Here is a 22640-nt window from a genome sequence, read left to right on the forward strand (position 1 = left end):
AATAGTCAAGAAACAGATGGGTATCAACCACCTGATAAAGATACAAAACCATCGACAGGAAGCCATTTAATGTGATTAGGAAAACAGGAATTAAATAAATCATCAACAAAAAGATTTAAAACTATTTAAACAAGAAGGGACAATGATTGAGTCAGAAAGTTCACAAGAGATGTGTTGATGGCAGACTTCGTCAGGGTTGTGCAAGGGTGAGCTCAAAACAGTGTGTGTGCAATTATCCAGCCAGAGAAGAGAGGAGAAGGAAAGAAAAGCAGCAATCTCAGAGCTCTGTGAGACACCGCCAGCTGAATGAGTCGATGCCACATACAAAGGCTTTTGATAAAATCTGACAATATATTCAAGGGTAAAGAAAAGTAAAGCTTGCCTGCTAAAATAAGGAACTGGGCAAGGAGACCTATGCTCACCAATTGTGTTCAGACAGTACTAGATATCCTAGCTACAGAAATTGGGGAGAAAAAGAAATAAAATATCCAACTCAGAAAGGAAGTGGTGAAGTTATCTCTGATGCTACAAACATTAAAGCTGGGAAGATGATTCCATGGGCAACATGCCTACCATAAAAGTATGGGACCTGAGTTCAGATCTCAGGCACCTTCAGAGAAGCCAGGGTGGGCGGAGACAGCCTCATCACAGGACCTTGGCCATCGGCCGGTCTAGCCAAGTGGTGAGTTTCATTCAGGGACCTTTATCAACAATCAGGTGACAATCCTAGGGAAGAATACACATGTTAACTCCTGACCTCCCCCTCCCACCACACACACACATGAACACACACACATAACAACAACAACAAAAGCAGACCGCAAAACCGCAGTGATTTCCAGAGATTCTGGGGCACAAAGAGGTGAGGATCCTACAGAACACGGAGGGCTAGTGGGTAGGATAGTGGCCCCACTCTGTCTAACATTACCATGGTGCCCAATGATGCCACATATGTGTCCAGATCATAGCGCGTGCACCAGAGTCAGTCCTGAGATAAACAATGAGCCTTCTTTATGACCATGTATGATGTAGTTCAGCAGCAGTCACAGATGTATCCCATAAGTAGAAGACAGTGGCAGTGAAGAGAGCCACACACGGGGGACCTGGCACGTAGAGGAAACACCTGGCCTCCTCTCCCGCTTTGCTGCAAACTTAAAGTGCTCTATGACCCAGGCCTATCATAAGTAAGGAAAGTATGTGGGGATGAGGATGAGAAAGGAGAAAAGACATTTCCTAAATAAAACATGCCACATGGTACTGACACACAGACATATAGACAAATGAAACAGGATCCAGAGGTCTTCATAGTCCCACACATATGTAGTTAAATGATCTTTGACAAGGATGTCAAAGGAGAAGCCAGTCTCTTTGACAAACAGTATTTGTAAAAGCAGATGTCTACATGCTAAGAATGGCACTAGACTCATGTTTTACACTATGCCCAAAGAGCAACCCTGGTCAAGAGAGTTAAGCCAGAAACTACAATACTCCTAGAAGAAAATGCAGTCTTGACAAGACTGATTTTATATATATATTTATATATAGTATATATATATATTTAGTATATATATATACTAAATCCAAACAAAAAAATCAAAATTGGGCAAGTTGGTTGGACAATATCAAATTAGTTATTTCTAGAAGCTGGAGAGGTGGGTCAGTGGGGAGAATATTTGCTGCCCAAGTCTGAGGACCTGAGTTCATAACCAAGTACCCAGGGAAAAAATCTGGGCCTGGCCATGCTCGAGTCAGTTACTCCAGGGCAGAGTGAGATGAAGAAGACAGGAGACCTCTGGGGCTTGCTGGTGCCAGCCTAGATCCAGGTACACACAGAGACACTGTCTCAAGGGAGTGAGGCAGAGAACACTTGAAATTTTCCTCTGGCCTCTACTCATGTGCCCACGAATGAAAAACAATTTACAGCAGAAAAGAAAACATTCTCAAATTGGATGTTTGATAAACAACTGATATCCAGTCTAGATAAGAAACTCATAGCGGGCGGTGGTGGAGCACGCCTTGAATTCTAGCACTTGGGAGGCAGAAGCAGGTGGATCTCTGTGAGTTCGAGACCAGCCTAGGCTACAAGAGCTAGTTCCAGGACAGACTCCAAAGCTACAGAGAAACCTTGTTTCGAAAAACCAAAAAACAAACAACAACAACAACAACAACAAAAAAAAAAACCTCATGCTACTCAATAGCAAAAGATTTTAATGGGCAAAGAGTTAAATAAAGACTTCTGTAGAGCAGACATGCAAGTGAACGAGATGTTTTGCTTTGTTTTATTTTAAGACAGGCTCTTGTATATGTAGACCAGGTTAGCCTCTTTATACAGCGCTGGGACTCAAACCTAGGGCTTCGCCATACTACACAAACACTCCACCTACTGAGCTATAACCCAGCTGAACTGGACCTGTTCACCATCACTATCAGGAAACCACAAATCCAAACCACAGCAAGACTGTTCTGCACGCCCCCCCCTTGGGAAAGCTGTCATCAAATGGCAGAAAGTAAGTGTTGATGAGGATAAGGGCTGTCCAAGCCTGCGTAGGAACACAAATGACACAGCTTCTATGGACAAGAGAATGACATAAATGACCAACCTCACTTTTGTCTATTGAGTCAGAAAACTTAGACTCTCAAAGAAGTATGTACTCTGTCATGACCACGGCAGCATTGCTCATGACTGTCCAACTAGGTGGAAAGAAACATAAATGTCTACTCATAAAGAGATTAAGGAAATGGGGCATATACATGAAACAGAGTATTACTGCTTTACAACAGAAAAGCCTGTCATATACTACCATGTGTATGACCTTTGAGGATGTCACAAAGGATAACTGTGTTTCCATATACAAGAGACATCTGATGTGGTCAGATGCATACAAGCAGAAAGCTGAGTGGTCATACCCAGGATCTGAGGTCATGGGGAAAGTGGGGAACTGGCTGATTGGTAGGTGCAGACTTCCAGCCTTATAAGATGAGAAAGTTCTAGAGATCCGCCATGGAACAATGCCCATATAACAATGCCCATGCAATCCACAATGTTAACTATACACTCAACAATTAACAGGTTAGATTTCATATTATGTTTTTGTACCATCAGTTAAAAAAATACATTAAATGTCTAAGTGTTTAAAAGAACTATGGGACCTCTATTAAATGACATACAGCAGAGTCATCTAGAAACATTTCTATAATCTATGGTAAAGACTAGGGTGGACGTTCATGATACAATGCAAGCTGAGCCAATCATGTTATGAAATAATATGTGTAATAAAATAATTTATAAAAGGGGAATCTTTTATTGTCCTATACAAGGCAGAGCTAATTACATAGTAAGCCTTCAATAAATATACACAAATTTCCCTTCTAGTGCTGAGAGTCGACTGAACCCAAGATTTTGAGCACACTACACAAATGCTGTAGTCTTTTTAATATGTATAAAAAGCTTGTACATCTTTATGCATGGGCTCAGCATGTATCTCAGGTTGCCCTGATCTCACTATGTAGCTCAGACTGTCCTCCTGCCTCAGCCTCCTGCTAGCAACATTTTTAACTTCTTGGGAGATTCATTCATGTTCAGAGGAAAAAAAAACTAAATTTTCTCACTACTCTACTGATGTGTGTTGGGTTTACTATGCTTAATTTATTAAATCTTTGTGACTAAAATTCTATTTATAGCTTCATCTGGTGATTTGGGGGGTGGGGAATGGGAGCCTTTACAAGGACATGCCCTCAGATACTTCCCTCCAGGTCAAGCTCTTCCAGAATACTATAAGCTGAAAATTTTCCTCGCTCACCAATAGCCAGAGGACAGCAAGCAACTCAGCTACGGTGACTAATTCAAGACGAGATGTCAGGGCAGACTGCCTCTCAGGGTGGAGAATACAATCTATGGATTACTTTCTTCAGAGAAATGTGTGTGTGTCAGGATGGCGACCTCTGGTCCTAGATAGCTGGTGCTATTTATAGAAGAGCGACCAAGACAGGGGCAGGGCTGAGGTTAGAGAAACCCAAAGTCACAGATATGGTGTCTGTTCTGTCACCAGTGGTGCGCTCCTAGGAAAATGCAAACCACTCGTTTTCTCCATTCTGAAAGGACGGAGTTAATAAGACAACCACGACTTTAGATCCCAAATCTAAAAACTACTCCTTAATGCCATATCCAGCTAATCTAAAAGGTTCTCTAAAAGATTTGCTGACAGACTTTATGTTTTCCTTGGATTCTCCACCTATCAAATCCTGTTGCTATTTTTGCTTGTATTCTGCATTTTCTTTCAAACTCAATGGCACACGTCTCGGTTTGGCTCCTTTGTAAGATCAGCTCTCGTTACCTTCCTGATGTAAAGCTTGCCTGAGGTGTGTAATGTTATATCAGGGAAGGACCACAGCACCTAAGAGACACACATGCCTCCAGGAACGCACGCAGCAGCTGCCTGTGACTCAGGCGTCCTGAGTAATGCAGCCAGCACAGCTGAGTTCCTGTCCTGTCAAAAAATACTGATTAGCATAATAGCACTCAACAGCTGCCCCAGAAAAACGGGCCTCGGGAATGACAGCATTATTACAAAATAACATCCTTTACAACATTAATTAAACGAAATTATTTAAAATTACCCTCATGAAATGGATTTTCAGGCCTGCTCAAATCAAGAGCCAAATGTCACTGTCTGATACCCCACCTTCCAGAAGTGAACATCAAGGTGAGACCTTGGAATGTGCTCAACAGAGAAAAGACATCCATATCTATTAAAGATAATCTTGGGGTGGCATGACAACAGTAACAAGCCCATAAAAGGCCATCCTGCAGGAACATTTAAACAATAAGCTCCTAAAGGTGAGATCTATGTAAGTCTTTTATCTCAAACAAGTGTTGGAGTTTAGTATGAGAAAATCAAAAAGAAAGCGAGGACTCTACCACGTAGAATCAGCAGAAAACAATTTCTAGTTATTATACACATAAAAATTATCTTGTTCTTCAGGAATCCTGGACATATTAAATTCAGCATTTCCTACCAGCTTCAAACTCTAGCCAGCTGCCCTCTTCCTCCGGGATTCTTTCCCAGAAATATCCCTGTGACCTCAGTATCTCTTCCAGAAATTTCACTCACTTCCTGTTATCCTAAAATCTGTCCCCCTCTCATGTCCAATCCTTCAAAATTCTTTACAAACCCAACTCTCATTATCATTTCTCTAACTATATTTCCAGTAAATCCACACTTCCACTAAATCCACAATGGACCACGTATTGCTCACTGGACAATCATGACATAATTGTCTGTTCCTTTCTGATGGTAACTGTATTGTTTACTTCCCGTTGTCATTAAACCTTAGCCAATGTTACCAAGGCCTACAGAGATGAGGCTTGCCTTCCCTCCTCTTCTTTGCTAGGCCACCCTGGTCACAGTAGAGACCTGATCACCCCAGCAGCATATAGGCACAAGTCCTCAAACAAGACAGAGATGCTCCAGACTTAGCCTGGCCACCCTCCCTTGCTGAGCCACCCTCCACCAGCTCTCCACATGCTTCGCTCTTTCTCAGCCAAATTCTGCCTTGGAGAGAAGCTTCCAGAGGGTGACCTCTCCAGAAGAGGCCCACCTCCATCATTCTATCCCTTCCGACAGTTGTCCAGTCTTCATGGCATTATCGGGTCCTGACATGACCTCATACGGGTGGTAATGTGCTGACTTTTACAGCCTCTTCCTGGCATAGCAGCCACACAGGCACAAGTTCTGACTCTGAGTGATTACACTCCATGGCTAGAAGACGGTTTCTCAAAACTCAGAACTGCTCCGTGAGCCAAGGAATGGATGTGTATCTTCCTTCTCGCCTTCTATGAGCAGATGGCCACAGCAAACATCTTACCTTGGCTCTCCTTTACAGCTAATCTGCTGTCTTGAACACGATGCATAAATGCAAAAAGGTTGTTGAACAGGGCTTTAGAAAGAGAATTCAAAATGTTCAATGTGCCTTTAAATATTCAAATAATTTAAATTCAAAACATGGTACACATTACTCCCTTTCTTTCTTGTATGTATGGTGTTCACACAAGACCAAAAGTCTACCTATGGCCGGTCATACCACTCGGGATATGTCCAATATCACATGAATATGATTCTGAGCAATGACTTATTGTAACTTCGGCCAACACAATTCTACTTAGCAATGACCAGGAATACTTACCTGTAGCTTGTTGGGCACGGGAGGGCTTGGGCAAAGTTTGGGATGAACTGAAAACGCCCGTGATTCGCTGACCTCCTGAGAGTCAGGAGAAACAGGTGTTCTAAGATAGCATCATTTTATCTCAGCAGAACAGGAAGTTGGAATTGTACCCTGAAGCCCTTAGGGTTCACATGTGAGCTTTTATTTTCTATGAAAAGAAATGTGAATTTCCAAAACCAGCAACAAAGTCAAGGCCACCTGAAGTGCCTCTGTGAGGGCACCTGCTGCCATTGCTGAACATATTGTCCAAGCTTCTCTCTGGCTAGTCTGAGGAAAACAAGAAAGACCTTCCTTTACCAACAGAAATCAAAAATACAGGAACACTAAAGCATCTAATAATTACAGTTTTCTTTTCTCGTCCGCTTGAGGTGTGGGGCTGGGAAATCTATTTGGATATCCCAAACATGCCACTATGTTGGGGACACCCCACAGCAAAGACTGACTCTTGACTGGAGACTCCTGAGTTAACAGGACCAGTGTGTGGAGGAGGAGAGAGCTGGCTTCATCTTTATTCGTCAATCTCAGAATCCGCTGCCCTGGAGCCACTAGATCATGCGGTACTGAAGTAGACAACATCCTAGGAAGGACACCATGCTCTCATGTCACTCCTCCGGGCCCTCAACAAAGGGTACAGGAAAGAGGCTTTATCTGCCCAAATGGAACATGGCCTGTTTTAGCAATTATGAGTTATTGATGAGTCTCACTGTGTCCTCCACGAGAGCTTTAGCAAAACAGGGAGAACAGGTGCATCACTGTAGGCGTCTGGAGTAGCCGAGACACCATAGTGGGACCTGACTAAGGGACAGTGTGAGAATTGAAGCCTACAGTGTGCCCTACATCTACTGAGGTGACAAGTATCACCCTACTCCTGTGGCATCCTCATACTGCCCTGTTGCCAGAGTCCACACCATACATTACACACATATAAACTTCTAGTAAATTCTGCCCCCTTGGATGTGTCTCCAAATATCAGAAACATGAACTTTTTCACCTGGCAGGGCATCTGCGCTGGCCTCGGTCTATACCTGTACAGGCTGGGAGCTAGAACCGCTCGCCTAAGAGCACAATAAATGATAAGGAAGTCACGGTTTCCTTAGAAACTAAGGCAAACTCCAGAGAAGTCACAAACAGCTCAAACGTGTGCAAGTCTCCCCAGTCCCAGGGTGGTTTAGAGCTCTACACAGAAACAGTCCACCCACCAACCAAAGGTGACAAGAGAGGGTGACCTGGGACAGGAGGAGCTCAATCTGCAGCATGTAAGTGCCATAAAGAGACAACCTGCTACCCTCTGAGTGATTGTGTCTAACGAGAGCGTGGGGCTACGGACTGGCAAAGATGGGTCATCATGGTTAAGATCAGAGAGAAATGAAGGGGTGACCCTAAATGCACACTTAGCCTGGGTGCAACCCCGAGTCCCATCTCCAGCTTCAGAAAAGAAAAACAGAAACACAGGGAAATGTAACAGATAATATACGTGTATATGTGGGGAGGGGCGTGTCTGAACACCTGTTCATGATATTTTCAATTAAAATTGAGAAACATCTAAGTCTGCAGAGACCTCCCCCATGGTCTTTAAGATGGTGAAATGCCAAACATTACGAAAAAAATTAAAATCTCACAAGCCAAAGGAAAGAGAAACATAAATGACAGCAGGCTTCATCCTGCTCAGGTGAAAACTATAGACTCGAAGACAAATCTCCCCCGGTGGAACATCACTGAACTACCTTAGAAGACAGCTCTGGACCCCATGAATCTGCCCTAAGACAAGAGTTCAGCAATGCCAAATAGAGGAGGTGAGATGACTAGAGAGACAGCAGGAGCATAAACAAAGGAAGGGAAGCTGGAGCGAGGGCTTAGCGTCACCAAGCCTGATAACCTGAGTTCCATCACTGTAGACCCACGGAGGAGGGAGAGGACAGTCACCTCCATACGCGCATGTGCCATGACACAGACAGGCTGGCCAACAGGGATGCAAGCGCGCACACACACATGCACACACACACACACACACACACACACACACACAGAGGGGGGGGCGGGGGCATGGAAAGGAAAAAGGAAGCAGAAATCCACCCTTGTACCTGCACTAACTTAGGATCCTTTGGAATTCTACCCATAGCTCTAGCACCTAGCCAATTTTAACTGAATAGAACATGACCCTAAAAGAGACAGCCAAAATAATCAAGGGACACAACAAAACTAAGGACGAGATCAGAAGGACAGGCAAGAAGCAACGCTAGCAGGGCCACTGGCACCCCATGAGTTAAAGCAGAAGCTCCCAGCTGTAGAGCTGAAAGAAGCCAGCAGAAAATGCCCTTGGCGCTGCCACAGGTTCAGTTCCTCCCTGCACCACTTACACAAATGAGCCACTTGGACTCAACAACTGGGGGAAATGTAGTCACTTCGCCTGCCCCAGATTCTACAGTTCACTTTACAAGTATCAAAGAGGAGCCTCACAATCCCAGTCACATCCACACGGACTTTTTAAGTTTAGCAATGAAACCAGGGCAAAGAATCCAGCAAGACCCCAGAATCAAAATAATCCCAGATGCTCCCAACACATACACACACAGGAATGCACACACACAGGCACACGGCAACGCACACATATATTCACAGGCACAATACACACACACACACACACACACAGGAATGCACACACCTAGGCACACAGCAACACATGCAAACATATACTCACAGGCACACACAGGAATGTACACACACAGGCACATGGCAACACGTACAAACATATCCTCCCAGATGCAAACACACAGTTTTCTTGATAAACACGTACTCACAAAACAGAGATAACCACCGGCTGCTTAAATGTTGAAAGAGACGGAGGGAAGGAGTAAGGGAAGGAGAGGGAACAGGGGAGTGGAAGGCAGGGAGAAAGAACATGTCCGGAACTCCTAACAAAGGAAAAGGAACAGTGGCTCTCAATGGATGCGTCCTTGGTGCCGTGGAAGCTGTGGGGACACCGTCTCCAGCTCTTCCATGCATTTCCTCTGTGAAATCGTATCTTCAGCCTGTGCACGGCTGTGCCACGGGTCAGACTGCATCATCATCCACGGGCTAAGGTAACTAATTCTTAGTAATTGCACACTGCTTTGGTGATGAGACTTCAAAGATTAAGTGTTCAGACGAGGAACACGACCTGGGATGGCTCTGCTAAGCCCCACCTATGTGGCACCCGGCAGTGTGACACCAAAGGCGAGACTTCTCTTTATTTGAAGAAACCCTACATCCCTACTCTGGTTTGTCCTGATGTTTAAACAGATCCTCAGAAACATATTATGCTGTTTATGACCGTGCTACCTCTTAAAGCACGTGACTTTGGGAGCTGAGGCATTGGCTCAGTTGGTAAATTGCTTGCCTTGGAACCATGATGGTCTGAGATTGGTCACCAGAGCACACATCAAAAAGTCAGAGAGTCGCAAATGCTTGTGGTTCTAGTATTGATGGACTCCCTGGGCTTACTGGGCAGCCAAGATGGCCTGTGTGAACGGTTGCAAGCTAATAAGGGGCCCTGTTTCAAGCCACAAAGTAGACAGCTCCTTAGGAATTACACCCCAGGTTGTCTCTGTGTCCACACACGACACGTGTCAGTCAAACGGTTCCCACCATGAGGCACCTTAGGGTGCCTCTGCCAGCCAACAGCTACTGTTGGATTCCTCAGTGTAGCTCACTGGTAAAACCTGTGTTCAACACATGCCAAAGTCCATCACCAAGCACATAAACAGATAAGTAAAAGTTGGACTTATACTACCCCACGATCATCCCCACTGTGACAGAAAAAGGACAAATGAGCCGGAAACATGGCAGGCACCCGTGTAGAGCCATGTACACGACACAGAGCATGTGTGCACACATAACCCTGGGCACCCTACTTGTATTTCTGTGCTGAAACAGGTCACGGCAACCCTGCAGCTATTGCTGACATTTTGCTTTTGATAACTCGCCCGAGGTTTGTAAAAGAACTTACGTGACTCTGTGAAGAGTAGAAATGCGAACGGAGAGGGAAAGGGCCGTAATCGCACGGTTGGGACTTTGACCTTTATGTCCTCACAGCTCTCCTGCCTACTTTTCCTTCCTTCTTGGTAAGAATCCACTGAGAGATTGACTCCCGGAGCCCCGCCTCTGGCTCTGCCTCCACATGCCTGGGATCAACTACAAACTCTCTGAGGAACCCTGCACCCACCCCTTCTGTGCCCTGCCTTTCTGTGCCCTTACTCCTTGCTCGGTATTCCATGAGTTTGCACTTGCCTTCAGACCTGAAGACCTGCTGAGTGTCCCCACTGCCCTGCCACTCTTTGCTGGGACAGTAGGAAACGTGCCGCTGCCCTGTGCATTGTGCCCTGTGTTTACAGTCCTCCAAGGACTTGATGTGAAGGGCCCTGGTCCTAAAGGCACAGCCCACAAACCTTGCTCTGTTCTGCAGGGTGGGGTAAGAGGAAAACCGGGGTGTGAAGGCGACAATGACAGGTACCTTCTAGGGAAGGAGCATCGAGTCTCCAGATTGACAGGTCAGTGTTTCCTAGCAACATCTCCAGATGAAAGGGGCTGAAGGGGCTGGCTTTGAACACTCTGTGCCTCAGTTTACTTGTCTGAAATGGGAGGACAATGATGGAAAGCTTTTTTCTTGGTGGACACACCTGCGGAATAGGCCTGAAGATATGTTTTCAAAGGCGCCGTCTTGGGATGAACAGCTGTTGAATCTGCTGTAATACGGGCTTGGTTCCCCTCTCCCTGTCCCAAAAGCCCTTGTATGAGAGGTTAAGTTTCCACTGTCAAGGTGGTAGGGGAGCAGCGGATAGCATTTATGGCTGAGGGCTGAGGGCACTGCCTCTGTAATATTCCATTTGTATTTTAATAAATAAAGCTTGTCTGAAGATCCGACTGTAAAACAGCCACATTGGCCAGCGTTACAGACCAGCCAGTGGTGGCACACACCTTTAATCCCAGTAGCCACACTAGTTTGCCATAGAAACTGGGTGGTAGTGGTGCATGCCTTTAATCCCAGCCCTAGCCTAAAGAAGACTATAAGATGGGAGGAGACAGCTCTCAGACAGTCTCATTTCTGATGATTACTGGAGGCAGGATCATCATTTTGAACTGAGGTACAGGTAAGAACCAGTGACTTACTGTTTTTGGCTTTCTGACCTTATGGCTAAACCTTAATAAAAACCTCTGGGTTTTTATTAATCAAGCTACACTTGTAGGGGAGATTGATGAAGTTCTCTCTAATCTCTCTGGAGTCACCCAAGAAAAGCCTAACCCTTCCTGTTTCCCTCTAGCTTTCTTCTGCCCCTGGGTCTCCTCCCTTTCTCCCTCCCCTGCCCTTCCCTCCCTCTCTCACACACACACATGTGCCTATCACTACTGTGTGCTGTTGTACACGCAGCCAGCAAGGGCCTCACCAGAAGTTAGATGGTGCCCTGAGCCTCCAGACCTCTGTGTAACTCAGTCTCTGTGGCTGAGTTATAAGTCATAAGTGACTTGCATTGAGAATTATCAACACAGGTCTGCATGCAGCAGGCATAGGGTGGCCCATACTCCAACATCACTCTCTGAGAGGTAAGCCCAGGGACAGGTCACAAGGAGAATCTGACCCAGGGGCCAGTTTGCCTCTTCCAGAGAGAGAGAGAGAGAGAGAGAGAGAGAGAGAGAGAGAGAGAGAGAGAGAGAGAGAGAGAGGGCACGTTGTCTCCATTTCTTCATTTTATAAATATGAGTTGCAATGTGAATGACTAGATGAGGGAATTAATAATGAAATAACTCACTTAAGGTGGATAGTGCTATGATAAATACCGTGACCCAAAACAACTTGATGAAGGAAGGGTTTACTCTACAGTTTATGGTCAGGAGCTCATGGAGGAACCGGGGGCAGGAACTAAAGCAAAGGCCATGGGGGGACACTGCTTACTGGCTTGCTCTCCATGGCTTACTAGACTCTTTCTTATACCACACTGGATCACCTTCCCAGGGATGATAATACCCAGAGTGAGCTGGGCCCTCCCATACCAATCACTAACCAAGAAAAACGCCCCACAGACTTGCCTAGAGGCCAAATTGATGAAGGCATTTCCCAGCTGAGGTTCCCTCTTCCCGATGACCCGAGCTTGTGCCAAGTTGACAAAAATCTAACCAGGACAAGAGACAGAATGCAAACAGAAAAGGCACAACTATAAATTCTAGATCCCTTAACATAGTTATCATAAAGGACCCATACAGGACAGCCATCACTGAGTGTCTGGCTGCACTTCCCAAGTGTCTTTAAAGTCAATGAAAGCTATATGGTACACTAACCATGCAGAATAATTTCCCCAATCCCAAACGACTATTCCATCCATCAAATTACATCCTAAAATGTTATTTGATGGCAGTCTTTTTAACCACATCTGTTTCCATATTTTATCAATATCTAATACTTACATAGTACATTTCTAAGTCTTCGACCTGACTACCTAAGTAACCATATTTTATATTCTGTAAAGGTAAAATCCTTTTCTAACAACTACTTTCACGTTTGATAATAAAAACTTAAGTACTGTTAGCAAACAAGCCACAGGACCATCTTCACTGCTCTCTGATACTAAAGAAAAAGCTATTTATGTTTTACTCTTTTCATCCTGAACGTCGAGGCAGCATGGACCTGTGGTCTGGGCGTGAATTCAAGAATAGGTTTTCCACTAAGAACAGAGAACATGATGGAACATTTATTACTCTTGCAGAAGAACCAGGTTCAGTTCCCAGCACTGACATGGTAGCTCACAAGCATTTGTATCTCCAGTTTCTTGGGCTCTGAAACCCTCTCCTGGATTCCATGGGCACTGGACACCCAGAGTAAACATACATGCATGTAGGCAAAACACTTATATGTAAAGTAAAAATAATAATAAATAAATAACTTAAGGACAGAGGTTTTATTCAGCTCACAATGAATTCGAGGTTGCAGTCTCTCGTGGGGAAACCACAATGACAGGAAGGATAAGTAACTAATTACATTTGCAGTCGGAACTGAGGGGACGAGCTACAGTGTCTAGCGCTGAGCCCAAAATCTCCACTAACAGATCTCAGGACTCCTGTCCTAGGGAATGTTGCCACCCATGGTGGGCTGGGTCTTACTACATCAATCAAGGCCACGGAGACAATCACCCACAGGCATACCCAGTGTAACTAATCTCTCACTGAGACACTCTTCCTGGGTGATTGTGCATGGGATCAAGTTGACAATAGAAAGCAACTAGCAACATGATCGTGGCAGGTTCCTTCCAGGAAGGCTAGCATCCTCTCCTCACTGTTGTGTCTAGATAAACACTTGGTTTCAGTGAGACTCTCAGAGGACTCTGTCTCTGTGGCTGCGATGGAAAAGAAAACGTGGCTGGGCGTGGGGAGGAACCCCAGCTGACAAAAACGCTCGAAGGCACATTAGTGCCCAGGATTCAAGACAGAAGTGTCTTGTATAGGGCCTCTTGGGAGGATATCTGGTGCTGGCAGCCAGCCTCTCCAGATTGTGGGGTTTTGTTTCATTTGAGTGCTACTTTGTAGTACACTGTTTTCCTCCAAGACACTGTGGCTCTGCAAACACTGCAATCTGGTGCTCAGAGACCTTCAGTAACCAAAGCTTGCCCGACTCTATCCAGGACAAAATCCCCCATCCTGGCAATTCCCACTCATTTCCCACTTGAATGGAAAGGAGTCATCTTCTTTTAATTCCTTGGGATTCAGTGAGCCAGGGTATGGTTATCTCTTGCCCACTGCACACTTAACCCGTCAGTGTGTCAGCTCTACCTCACTCTCCTTCCAAATCTACCCAGAATCTGACGGTGTCTCGAGATTGCTACTGCAAACATCTCCCAGTAGAGTTGCTCTGCTCCTGCTGACTGAACAGTGGGCTAAGGCAAAGGCTGGGGAGGGGCTGCCAGAACCCAAGCCTGAGCAAGCAAAGACACAGGATCCTCCTGTTTAACTTAAGAAGCTAGATATGGCCCGGTCCCTGGGAAGGTTAGTTTTAATTGCCAGCTTCAAACAACAGAGAGTCATCTGGAAAGAAGAGATGATCAAGGTCAGATTAGCCCCTGGCAGGGCTATGGGAGCCTGTGTAACTGAAGTGAGATGGCCCAGTGTGAAGGTGGGGGACACAGTACCCAGACTGTATGAGAATGGGAAAGCCAGCCGAGCAGGGAGCAAGAACGCCGTGATGGCATTCTGCCTCTGACTGTAGATGTGATGGAACCCGCTGCTTCAGCCGCTGCTGCTGTGACCCCTCCACAGCGATGGGCTGCAACCTGGAAGCATAAGCTAAAATAAACCATTTCTCCCCCAATTTGCTTATTGTTGGGATAATTTATAACAGAAATGGAACTAGGGCAGTCCCCATACCCCGCCCAACATTGTCTTCTCCAGTGCCCCTCAGCCCCCTGGCAGTTTCTCCCACCTCCGTCAGGGCTTTTGCGTATGGTCAGCCCCCTGCCGAAGGGCTACTCCAGACCTGACACAGGTTTGCCTCCTCATCCCAAATCACCACATCCACATCCGTGGTGGTTCACAGTGACCTTATTCACAGTTCATCCTCAGCGTTTCCGCTTGGCTCTTCCGGAACCCTACCACCATGGATGATCACGCCAGCCCACCCCCAGCAGAATAGAGGCTCACAGAGGGCAAGAATCTTCACCCTGTAATCTCCATGTGTTTCAGAGCTCTCCTTACATGGTGGGCATTCGAAAAGCCATTTGTAAATGAATACATACTATTCAGTTAATATATTAACACAACAAAATAAAAAATAACATTTGCTTATCTTAAAAGTCCAGAGCTAGCTATATCTTGAGGTAGTACATTCAGACCCTGTAGCTCCTAGCATCTTTTCAGACACACCCAGGTACCCAGCCAGGCTCATCCACTCCAGAGGGTGGGCAAGGCTAGGATGGAAGCCACCTCCCTGCTGTGGAATGATAAGGACTGGTCAGTGCTGCAGAGCCTGCTCATGGCCCTATGCCTCTTGTCTAGCTAACTCTTCTGCTACATCATGCCTGCTGGGACTCCTCTGATCTCCTTTCTTCCCCCTCATGCAGCCTCTCTTTACCTCTTCCGTGTCTCTCTCTATCATTAAGTGATTATTTCTTCCTTAGTATTCCAATTTTGAGCATTCCTAACTCTGATCTGTAGGCATTTCTAATGTAACTATTTCTAAAGTGACTGTCCCTGTTTGACTATGCAGGAGTGGGTAGCTTAAGAGAAGCCATGCTTTTCTGCTGTTATTTTATTTGGCTAAATACCTAGCAGAGAAGTCAACCCAATGGGGATACCCCATAAACACCCACGAAAGAGCTAAACAGCAAGGAAGGAATTGTGCAAAGATAATTCAGCACTGTCCCAATGGAGATACCAAATATCTTGACTGAGGTCACTGAATATCATCATAAAAATCTGACGGTTCTTTATCCCATAATAGGGGAGAATATCTTCCCTACCTAGGTCTCATGGAGTGGGACTTCAGCTAGACACTAGAGGACAAACACCTTTGTTTGTTACTAATGCACAGGTCATAGATTTTGCAACACATTCTAAATTCCAAAGTTGATTCATTAAACATGGAATAGCTAGTCTGAAGGTGAGGCGTGTCTGATATAACCTTGCGTCTACTGATTTATGGCATTCAAACAGAACACTGGTAAGAGTCCTGTTGCCTGGAAGGAACATTGAAATCTAGCCAATGCACTCACCAGGTTAGAGACACAGACATGTAACACACATCACTGTGTATGGAGATGATAATTTCACATTTACTACACCCTAATGCACAGATTACCAGAGCACTTCCAAGAAAACGTTTATTAAAGGGTTTTAAAAAAGCAGTAAACACAGGAAGTCAGTGCACACATTCTTGAGTCTGCCCACTTGGGTTTTAATTAAAGCTCTACCATTTAGCACGCGCCTGCTTCAGTTCCTACAAAAGTGATTTATAGATGATTAGGTTGAACAGTGATGAGAATTATATGAGCTAAAGACTATAAAAAAGTTAGAACAATGTACACACCTCGTGGTTGTTCACTGACTTCTGTCTGGTGGCAACATTTGTGAGTCTAACACTCAGCAGAGCTTTCCTGTGTGTTTCTGTAGTGACAACACACTAATTGAACCGACACAGAAGCAGATACCTTCTCTGTTCTCAAATCCCAGCCCAGGAAAGACATTTGTCATGATACTTTGTGTCCAGCACCTCTGCCAATCTTGTTGAAAAGCTGGCTGATTGACTGAACACGTCATTATGGAATTAACGGGAATCGTACAGATGCACAAGTAGCTAGCACAGAAGCACTGGAGGCTGCCGTCTGCCTTGCTGTTCCTCCATCTCCCTCATCCCATCCTCATCAACACAGCCTGAAGTCAGGTGTCTGGTAATAATCTAGAGACCAGGACAGCTTCATTGTATCGAACACTGTTCCTTCTCACAAACAGCAGGATGAACTGCTGTCCACTTCCACTCTTTCTGCCTCCCACACTGCAGGAAGATAAAGCTCCCTAGATAGCAGAGCCTTCTAGTATGGATGCCAGACCACACTCTGCAGACTGGACCCTCCCCCCCATGATGTCAGCAGGCAAATCACCTGGACTTGCCCTGTCTAATTTCCCAACCCACATTGCTGTGATGTTACTGTCCAGTAGACCCACTCACGGGGCTTTAAGGGTAAAGTCGTTGGGAAGTAAGGATGGGGAGATGCCAGATACTGGAGCTGTATGGGTAGGATGCTATTCTCATAAATGACCATAGTTTCATTTACCCTTAGCTTGATCCTTGAAGCCTGAACATTGGATTTTTGTATTAAAAATATACATATTCAAAGGGGAAATGTACTGAAATACATTAAGTTACAAAGATAAGAAATGATGATAAATAATAGGCAACTTCTACACCAAAAAATGATGGAACGCAAAATTGTTTTTAGAATTGTTTAAAGAGCAAAATTGTTTAAAGAGCAATGACACTCAATCAGCTGTGCTTAGTCATAAGGCTAAAATGGATGGAGCTTGCAGAACAGAAATGAGAAAAGTAGGTCATATTTTGAGCTCTGTCTACTCAAAAGAAAAACAATGTGTAAAGAAATAAGCTGTATTCACCACTAGACTGCCCCATTTGCCATGACCTACAGGTTATCATGGGAGTTCTGGGTAGAGTCGGACAGTGAGATCATTCTCAAATCCACACTGAGCTTCCTCCAACAACCAGCACGATCCTTTTCCTTTCCCTGCCCAAGACCAATCGCACGTGGTACCAGCTCTGAAGGTGAAGTTACCTGAATCAACAGCTACAGCCCAACAAAGGGATGAGGAGGGGAAATAACCACTACAAACAAGCCCAGTGTTCTCCCTGCCCCTCACTACTGCAGGAGGGGGATCCTTGGTGCTCATCACTTACTGAATGGCAAGTCTCTCACCCACCATTCCAAGAGATCATTTGGGTCTTAAAGGGAAAAAATGCTTATTCCTGAAGATGCTTTGGTAAGGGGCTCACACAGATCCTATCTGAACCCAGAGCGGAGGCTTCAAGCTGCATTCCCATCGGCCTCCACTGACACAACCAGGCACCGTGCTTCTAAAAGCAAAATCAGTGGGGCTGCTTTAAAGACTTGCAGCACCTCAGGGGTGGGGGTTAGTTGGCACCAAGAAAGAATGAAAGGAGGATGAGCTTGCCTAAGCTCAGGGACAGGGGTAACCAAGACAAAGGATTAGTGAGTTGGCTGTTGCAATGTCTGCTGATGTAGGACATGCCACCATTATCCACCATTATCTAAAGGTAACAGAGAACTTGGTGTGTGAGCGTGTGAAGAATGTTCTAAGAACTTAAGAGTGTGGCAGTTTAAAAGTGAAACAAAAACGAACAAAATCTTAAGTTAAATGGGAGAGAGGCAGCAACGCCTGATGGTGACGGGATCCCAACGGGTTCAGGATCAGATGACAACAGCCCTGACAACTGTCAGTCGTGTGTGGACAAGGCTACGGCTCCTTCGCAGGCTGAGAAGAATGAGAAAAAACTAGGGCAAAGGTCCTACAAAAACACGGGATTATATCCAATAATAAAATCTCTAAATCTATTATCCCAACTCATTCAAGTGATATAAAAACCCAGACACAAAACGAGGAAAAACACACTCAAATGATGACTCAGAGATCACTTTCAGTCCAATTTGAATCAAACCAAGCAAGAAAGAGCAAGCTGTCTAGGAAAATAAATGTGTACACGATGAGAACGTTTCCCACAGCCAGCAAATCCCCTGGTAAGAGGATCCGAAGGGTTCCTGTCACCTAAGACCCCTGTTTTACGCCAAAGAAACCTACAGCCAAATTGTGGCCATGTCTGAGAAACATAATTCAGTCACACATCATCTGGGGAGGTCAATGCTTAAAACATGCTTCACCGTAAGGATAGTACCCGGCTGTTTTAGATTAACACTGCCGCTCTTCTTCATAAACTTTCCTTTTCTGTGCAGTAGTGAGCTGCTCTTAGCTGAGATTCAAAGAAGAAACAAGCATTTAATGAAGCTATACTCCAAGGAGCCTAGAGAATTGGGGGACCTCTTGTTCACAGTGTAGAAGGCCCATCTCAAGGCCCATCTCCACAGGCCAGTCTCCGTAAGAGGTGAGGGCCACGGCCCAGGTTAAAATCTCTACCGCTTTCTCAAACCAATACTTCTCTGTGGGCAACGGCCTTCATAATCACGAGTAAGCCCCTGTCAGTTCTAAGACAAGGAAAAGAACAACGAAGTAGAAAAGAGTAGGAAGGGGGAGAGCAAGTAGGAGAAGTAAGAGATAAGAAGGTAGGGGCAGTGGAGGAAATGAAGACATCGGGGAAGGCGCTCCATGCTCTCAGGGACCATGAGGTCCACCCTAGTGCTCTAGTCTTTTCTTCCCCTTAGGGAGAAATGAAGCCCAGCTCATCTGGAGCCCTTACCTGGATGAGCTCGTCCAGTTCGGTGGAGTTGACGCAGGCATGCTCGGTTATGAAGGTCTGTTTCTGGATCACGATGGTGGTCCTCTGGGAAATCTCCTGAGGCTGCTCCAGCGCCTTGAACACAGTGGCTCCAATGATCAGGTAGAGGACAACCACCAGGAAAATCGTGGAGACCGTCTTCCATTTCATAACATTAATGGCCGTGTCACTCTCCACGCGGGAAGCAAGCACGGTGGGTTTGGCGGAGAAGGAGAGCCTCGGTTTGGAGTTCTGAGCAGCAGACTTGGGATCCAGCAAGTCAGGGGCCGCCACTGACAACAACAGAGAATTTGGGTTAGGCTAGAGGAGTCTGGATGCAAGGGGCTAGCTGCTTCTTTAGGGGTCAGCCGGGGCTGGCCGACCCAGGCACTCTCCTAATGGGAGCTGAAGAACCTCACCCAGCAGCCTTTTCTAAACACTTCCAGACCATTTATAGGTTCAAGGGAGGGGGCAGGGCTTCTGCTCTCTGCTGCCATTGGCGTGCCAGGTGGATGGAAAAAAAACATGGGTCAGACCAAGAAGTTAAAATAAAAGAATGCCTGAGGGGGGTTCCTCATTAATTCCAAGATTTGTTTCTGCCCGTGATTATGTATATGCCAGTGAAGATGTCCTGAGCTCCCAAGGTCTGATGGTACTAAACAGGATCTCTGATCACGAGGAAGGCTCATGGCTCACTCCTGCACATCAGACCTTTATGCTGTAAGCAATCAGAGTAAAGAATGCTCGCTACTTGGGTTTTCAAAATTCTTACAGTCAGGGGATGGTGATCAGTATGGTTCAAACAGCCTTCCTATTTGTATGCTGGGAACGCACCACTTAGCCCATCTTCCAAAGTGAACACATTGGGAAATACTCTGCCGTCGCTGGTATGTTTAAAACACAAAAGTTATTGATAACTCTTGAGCCACGACAGCCAAGACCGAACCAAGTCCCTCTACGGCTCCAGCAAAAGCAAGAAGCAAGAAACCTAGCAGGTTGGCTCACGCCCTAGATCCACCATGCTCTGCCCAAGGCTAATTGCCCCATTAGAGCTCCCAGATACTGAGAGGTGACTTCAAGTCCATCTATTATTTATCCAAGCTCTTCAAAATCATCATTAATGGGTTTCATTTTAGAAAATACAAAAGCTACTTGATGGCCACTTGAGGATGGGAAAAATAAGCCATCCACCACCGAACATTTGATTGGGGCGGCAAGAGTGGACTAATATGGTTTAACAGAATGGTCAAAGAAATGGAGGCTTAAACACCAACACGAATCACTTATAAAAGAAAGCCAGATTGCTGCCATGTGTATAATATAGGTTTCATAAAATGATAACATAACCTACAATTTACTTTTCAATATGCCAATGAAAATCCCTATGGAATTGCACCCTACAGCTTCTGAAACTACTCTAGAATACTAGTTACTTTAGGATTCGTAAAGAGCAGCAGTTTACACGCAGCTACCTAGCCTGTCTTCTCTAACCCTGTGTGTAAATGTAGGCTACCACAGAGTGAGATCCTAAAGTAAGTACATCTCCAGTTGCCCATCAAAAAGACACAAAAACAAAGCTATCTGATGCACTAGACTAAGGGGGGGGCCTGTGAAATGAAGGCAGATGATGGGATTGTCTCAAGCAGCCAAGCTCATGGGAAGTTCTGACTTTGAAGAGATGAAATCAGAGCAGACATGGGGATACAGCACCCCCCCAACACCGGCAGCAGCTCTTCATGGGGACTCCAGAGGGTCCTCACCAGCTCCCTAAGCGAGGTTCAACCCTCCACCTACAAGTGTGAGCGCCTCCTTCGCCACCCAGGCACCTGTTCTGAATAAAGTCACCGACTGGAAAGTACCTTTCCTATGTTGGTAAGGGTGATGCCACTCAAAAGAAGCCCTTCAGCAGGTGTTAACTGTTCGGATTTTTACAATCTGATAGAAGTGTGCTTGCTGCAGTCCAAGATCACTATCACCTGTAGCGGCTCCAGCCCTCCCCACCCTGTCTCTGCCCCTCAGAATCTGCCTGAAAAAGAAAATCTAAAATTGAGCCATCTTTTGACTTAAAAAACAGAACACAACAGAGAGATACTGCACCACCTCTTTAACCAGAAAGTCCTATCCCTACCCCCACCCCAGGGCACTGATTTTTCACCCTAGGGCAGCTTTCTGATTGAGAGAATTATAAACCACCACCCTTTACCCAGCTCCAGCCTGAAATCCCACCAAGATATTGTCATGATACACCTTAAGAGAGAGTGAAAGACAGAGACAGAGACAGAGAGAGACAGAGAGAGAGAGAGAGAGAGCACAAATATGGTAATATTAGGTATTTCTCTCTCCCCCACCTCTCTCTCCGTGTGTGTGTGTGTGTGTGTGTGTGTGTGTGTGTGTGTGTGTTAGGCTGATAAATTTCCTGAAGGAGTTTAATTCTTTTAAGCTGTGGCCTTATATTTAATTAGCAGAAATATATAATGCACAATTGGCAGACTGAGTGGACAGAAACTGGTAGATTACAAAATAAATATTTAAAACAAGCAGAAAGCAAAATGCACCCTTTCCTCCCCAGCTAGGTAGGCACTGTGGAGTTCCTCACCTCCACCTTTTGGTGATAGTGCAGAGGACAAGAAGCTGGCTGCTCACACACCCTCAACACCATCACTACCTCTCCCCTCCTCCAGCGTTCTCAGCGCACTCCTGGTCTGGAGTCCTCACCCAGCGTACACCTCTTGCGCTGGCCTCTAGTGCACCCCCCCTCCCCCGCAAACAGCAGCAGAAGCGAGCTTTTTATTTTATCTCCCCCAGCACCAGTGCGTGTCCTCCATGCAATGGGCAACAAGTGTGATTAAGGCCACCGTGCAACCTGCCTGCGGATTACTCTCCAGGGCTGACCCTCCTCTCTAGAAACTGTCTTAAGATGCGCCAAATCTACACCCAAGGGAGGCAAACGCAAAAACACCTAGGCACCGGCTGAAGAGCAGAAGACGGGGCCAGGAGAGGATCCGGGCTGGGGTTGAGCGCCAAGCCCGGATCACATCCAACCCACGGAATGGAAAGGAAAATGAGGAGCCACGGAACCTGCGCCGCCCTCCCCGGAGAGCGCGCGGCTGGGGTGGGTGCCCGGGGGTCTCACCTCCTGCGGTATAGCCGGGTCTCTCCCTCGAGGCGCTGGCAAGCATGAGGCATGCAGCATTCAAATGTTTTTTTTTTTTTTTTAACACAGACGTGATGGTTTTATTTTTTCTTTCTCTCTCTTTTCTTTCTTTCTTTCTTTCTTTCTTTCTTTCTTTCTTTCTTTCTTTCTTTCTTTCTTTTTTTTTTTTTTACCAACACGCCATTGTACTCACTCCTTATTCCAAGATGGGCTGCGCGCTCCGAGCTGCACGGGCAGGCATTTTCCCCGGCTTTGTTTTACAAGGTGGGGAGAGCGGTGCTGGAGGCGGGG

At 45.8% G+C, this 22640-nt stretch overlaps 1 protein-coding gene across 5 annotated transcripts in view; it reads right to left on the reverse strand.

Annotated features, from left to right (window-relative positions):
- Positions 1–22640, reverse strand: part of Kcnk2 (potassium two pore domain channel subfamily K member 2) — a 189412-nt gene that overhangs the window by 101400 nt on the left and 65372 nt on the right. For 3 of the 5 annotated variants that reach the window (XM_026779815.1, XM_005348857.2, XM_013346957.2), the window contains exon 2: positions 19178–19488. In XM_026779815.1, coding sequence (XP_026635616.1) covers positions 19178–19488 — 311 coding nt within the window. Of the gene's footprint in view, positions 1–19177; positions 19489–22328; positions 22442–22542; positions 22635–22640 lie in introns of those variants that run through there. The other 2 variants (XM_026779816.1, XM_026779813.1) reach the window with 2 other exon arrangements.

Source organism: Microtus ochrogaster, chromosome 6, assembly GCF_000317375.1.
Source record: "Microtus ochrogaster isolate Prairie Vole_2 chromosome 6, MicOch1.0, whole genome shotgun sequence".
NCBI lineage: Eukaryota > Metazoa > Chordata > Mammalia > Rodentia > Cricetidae > Microtus > Microtus ochrogaster.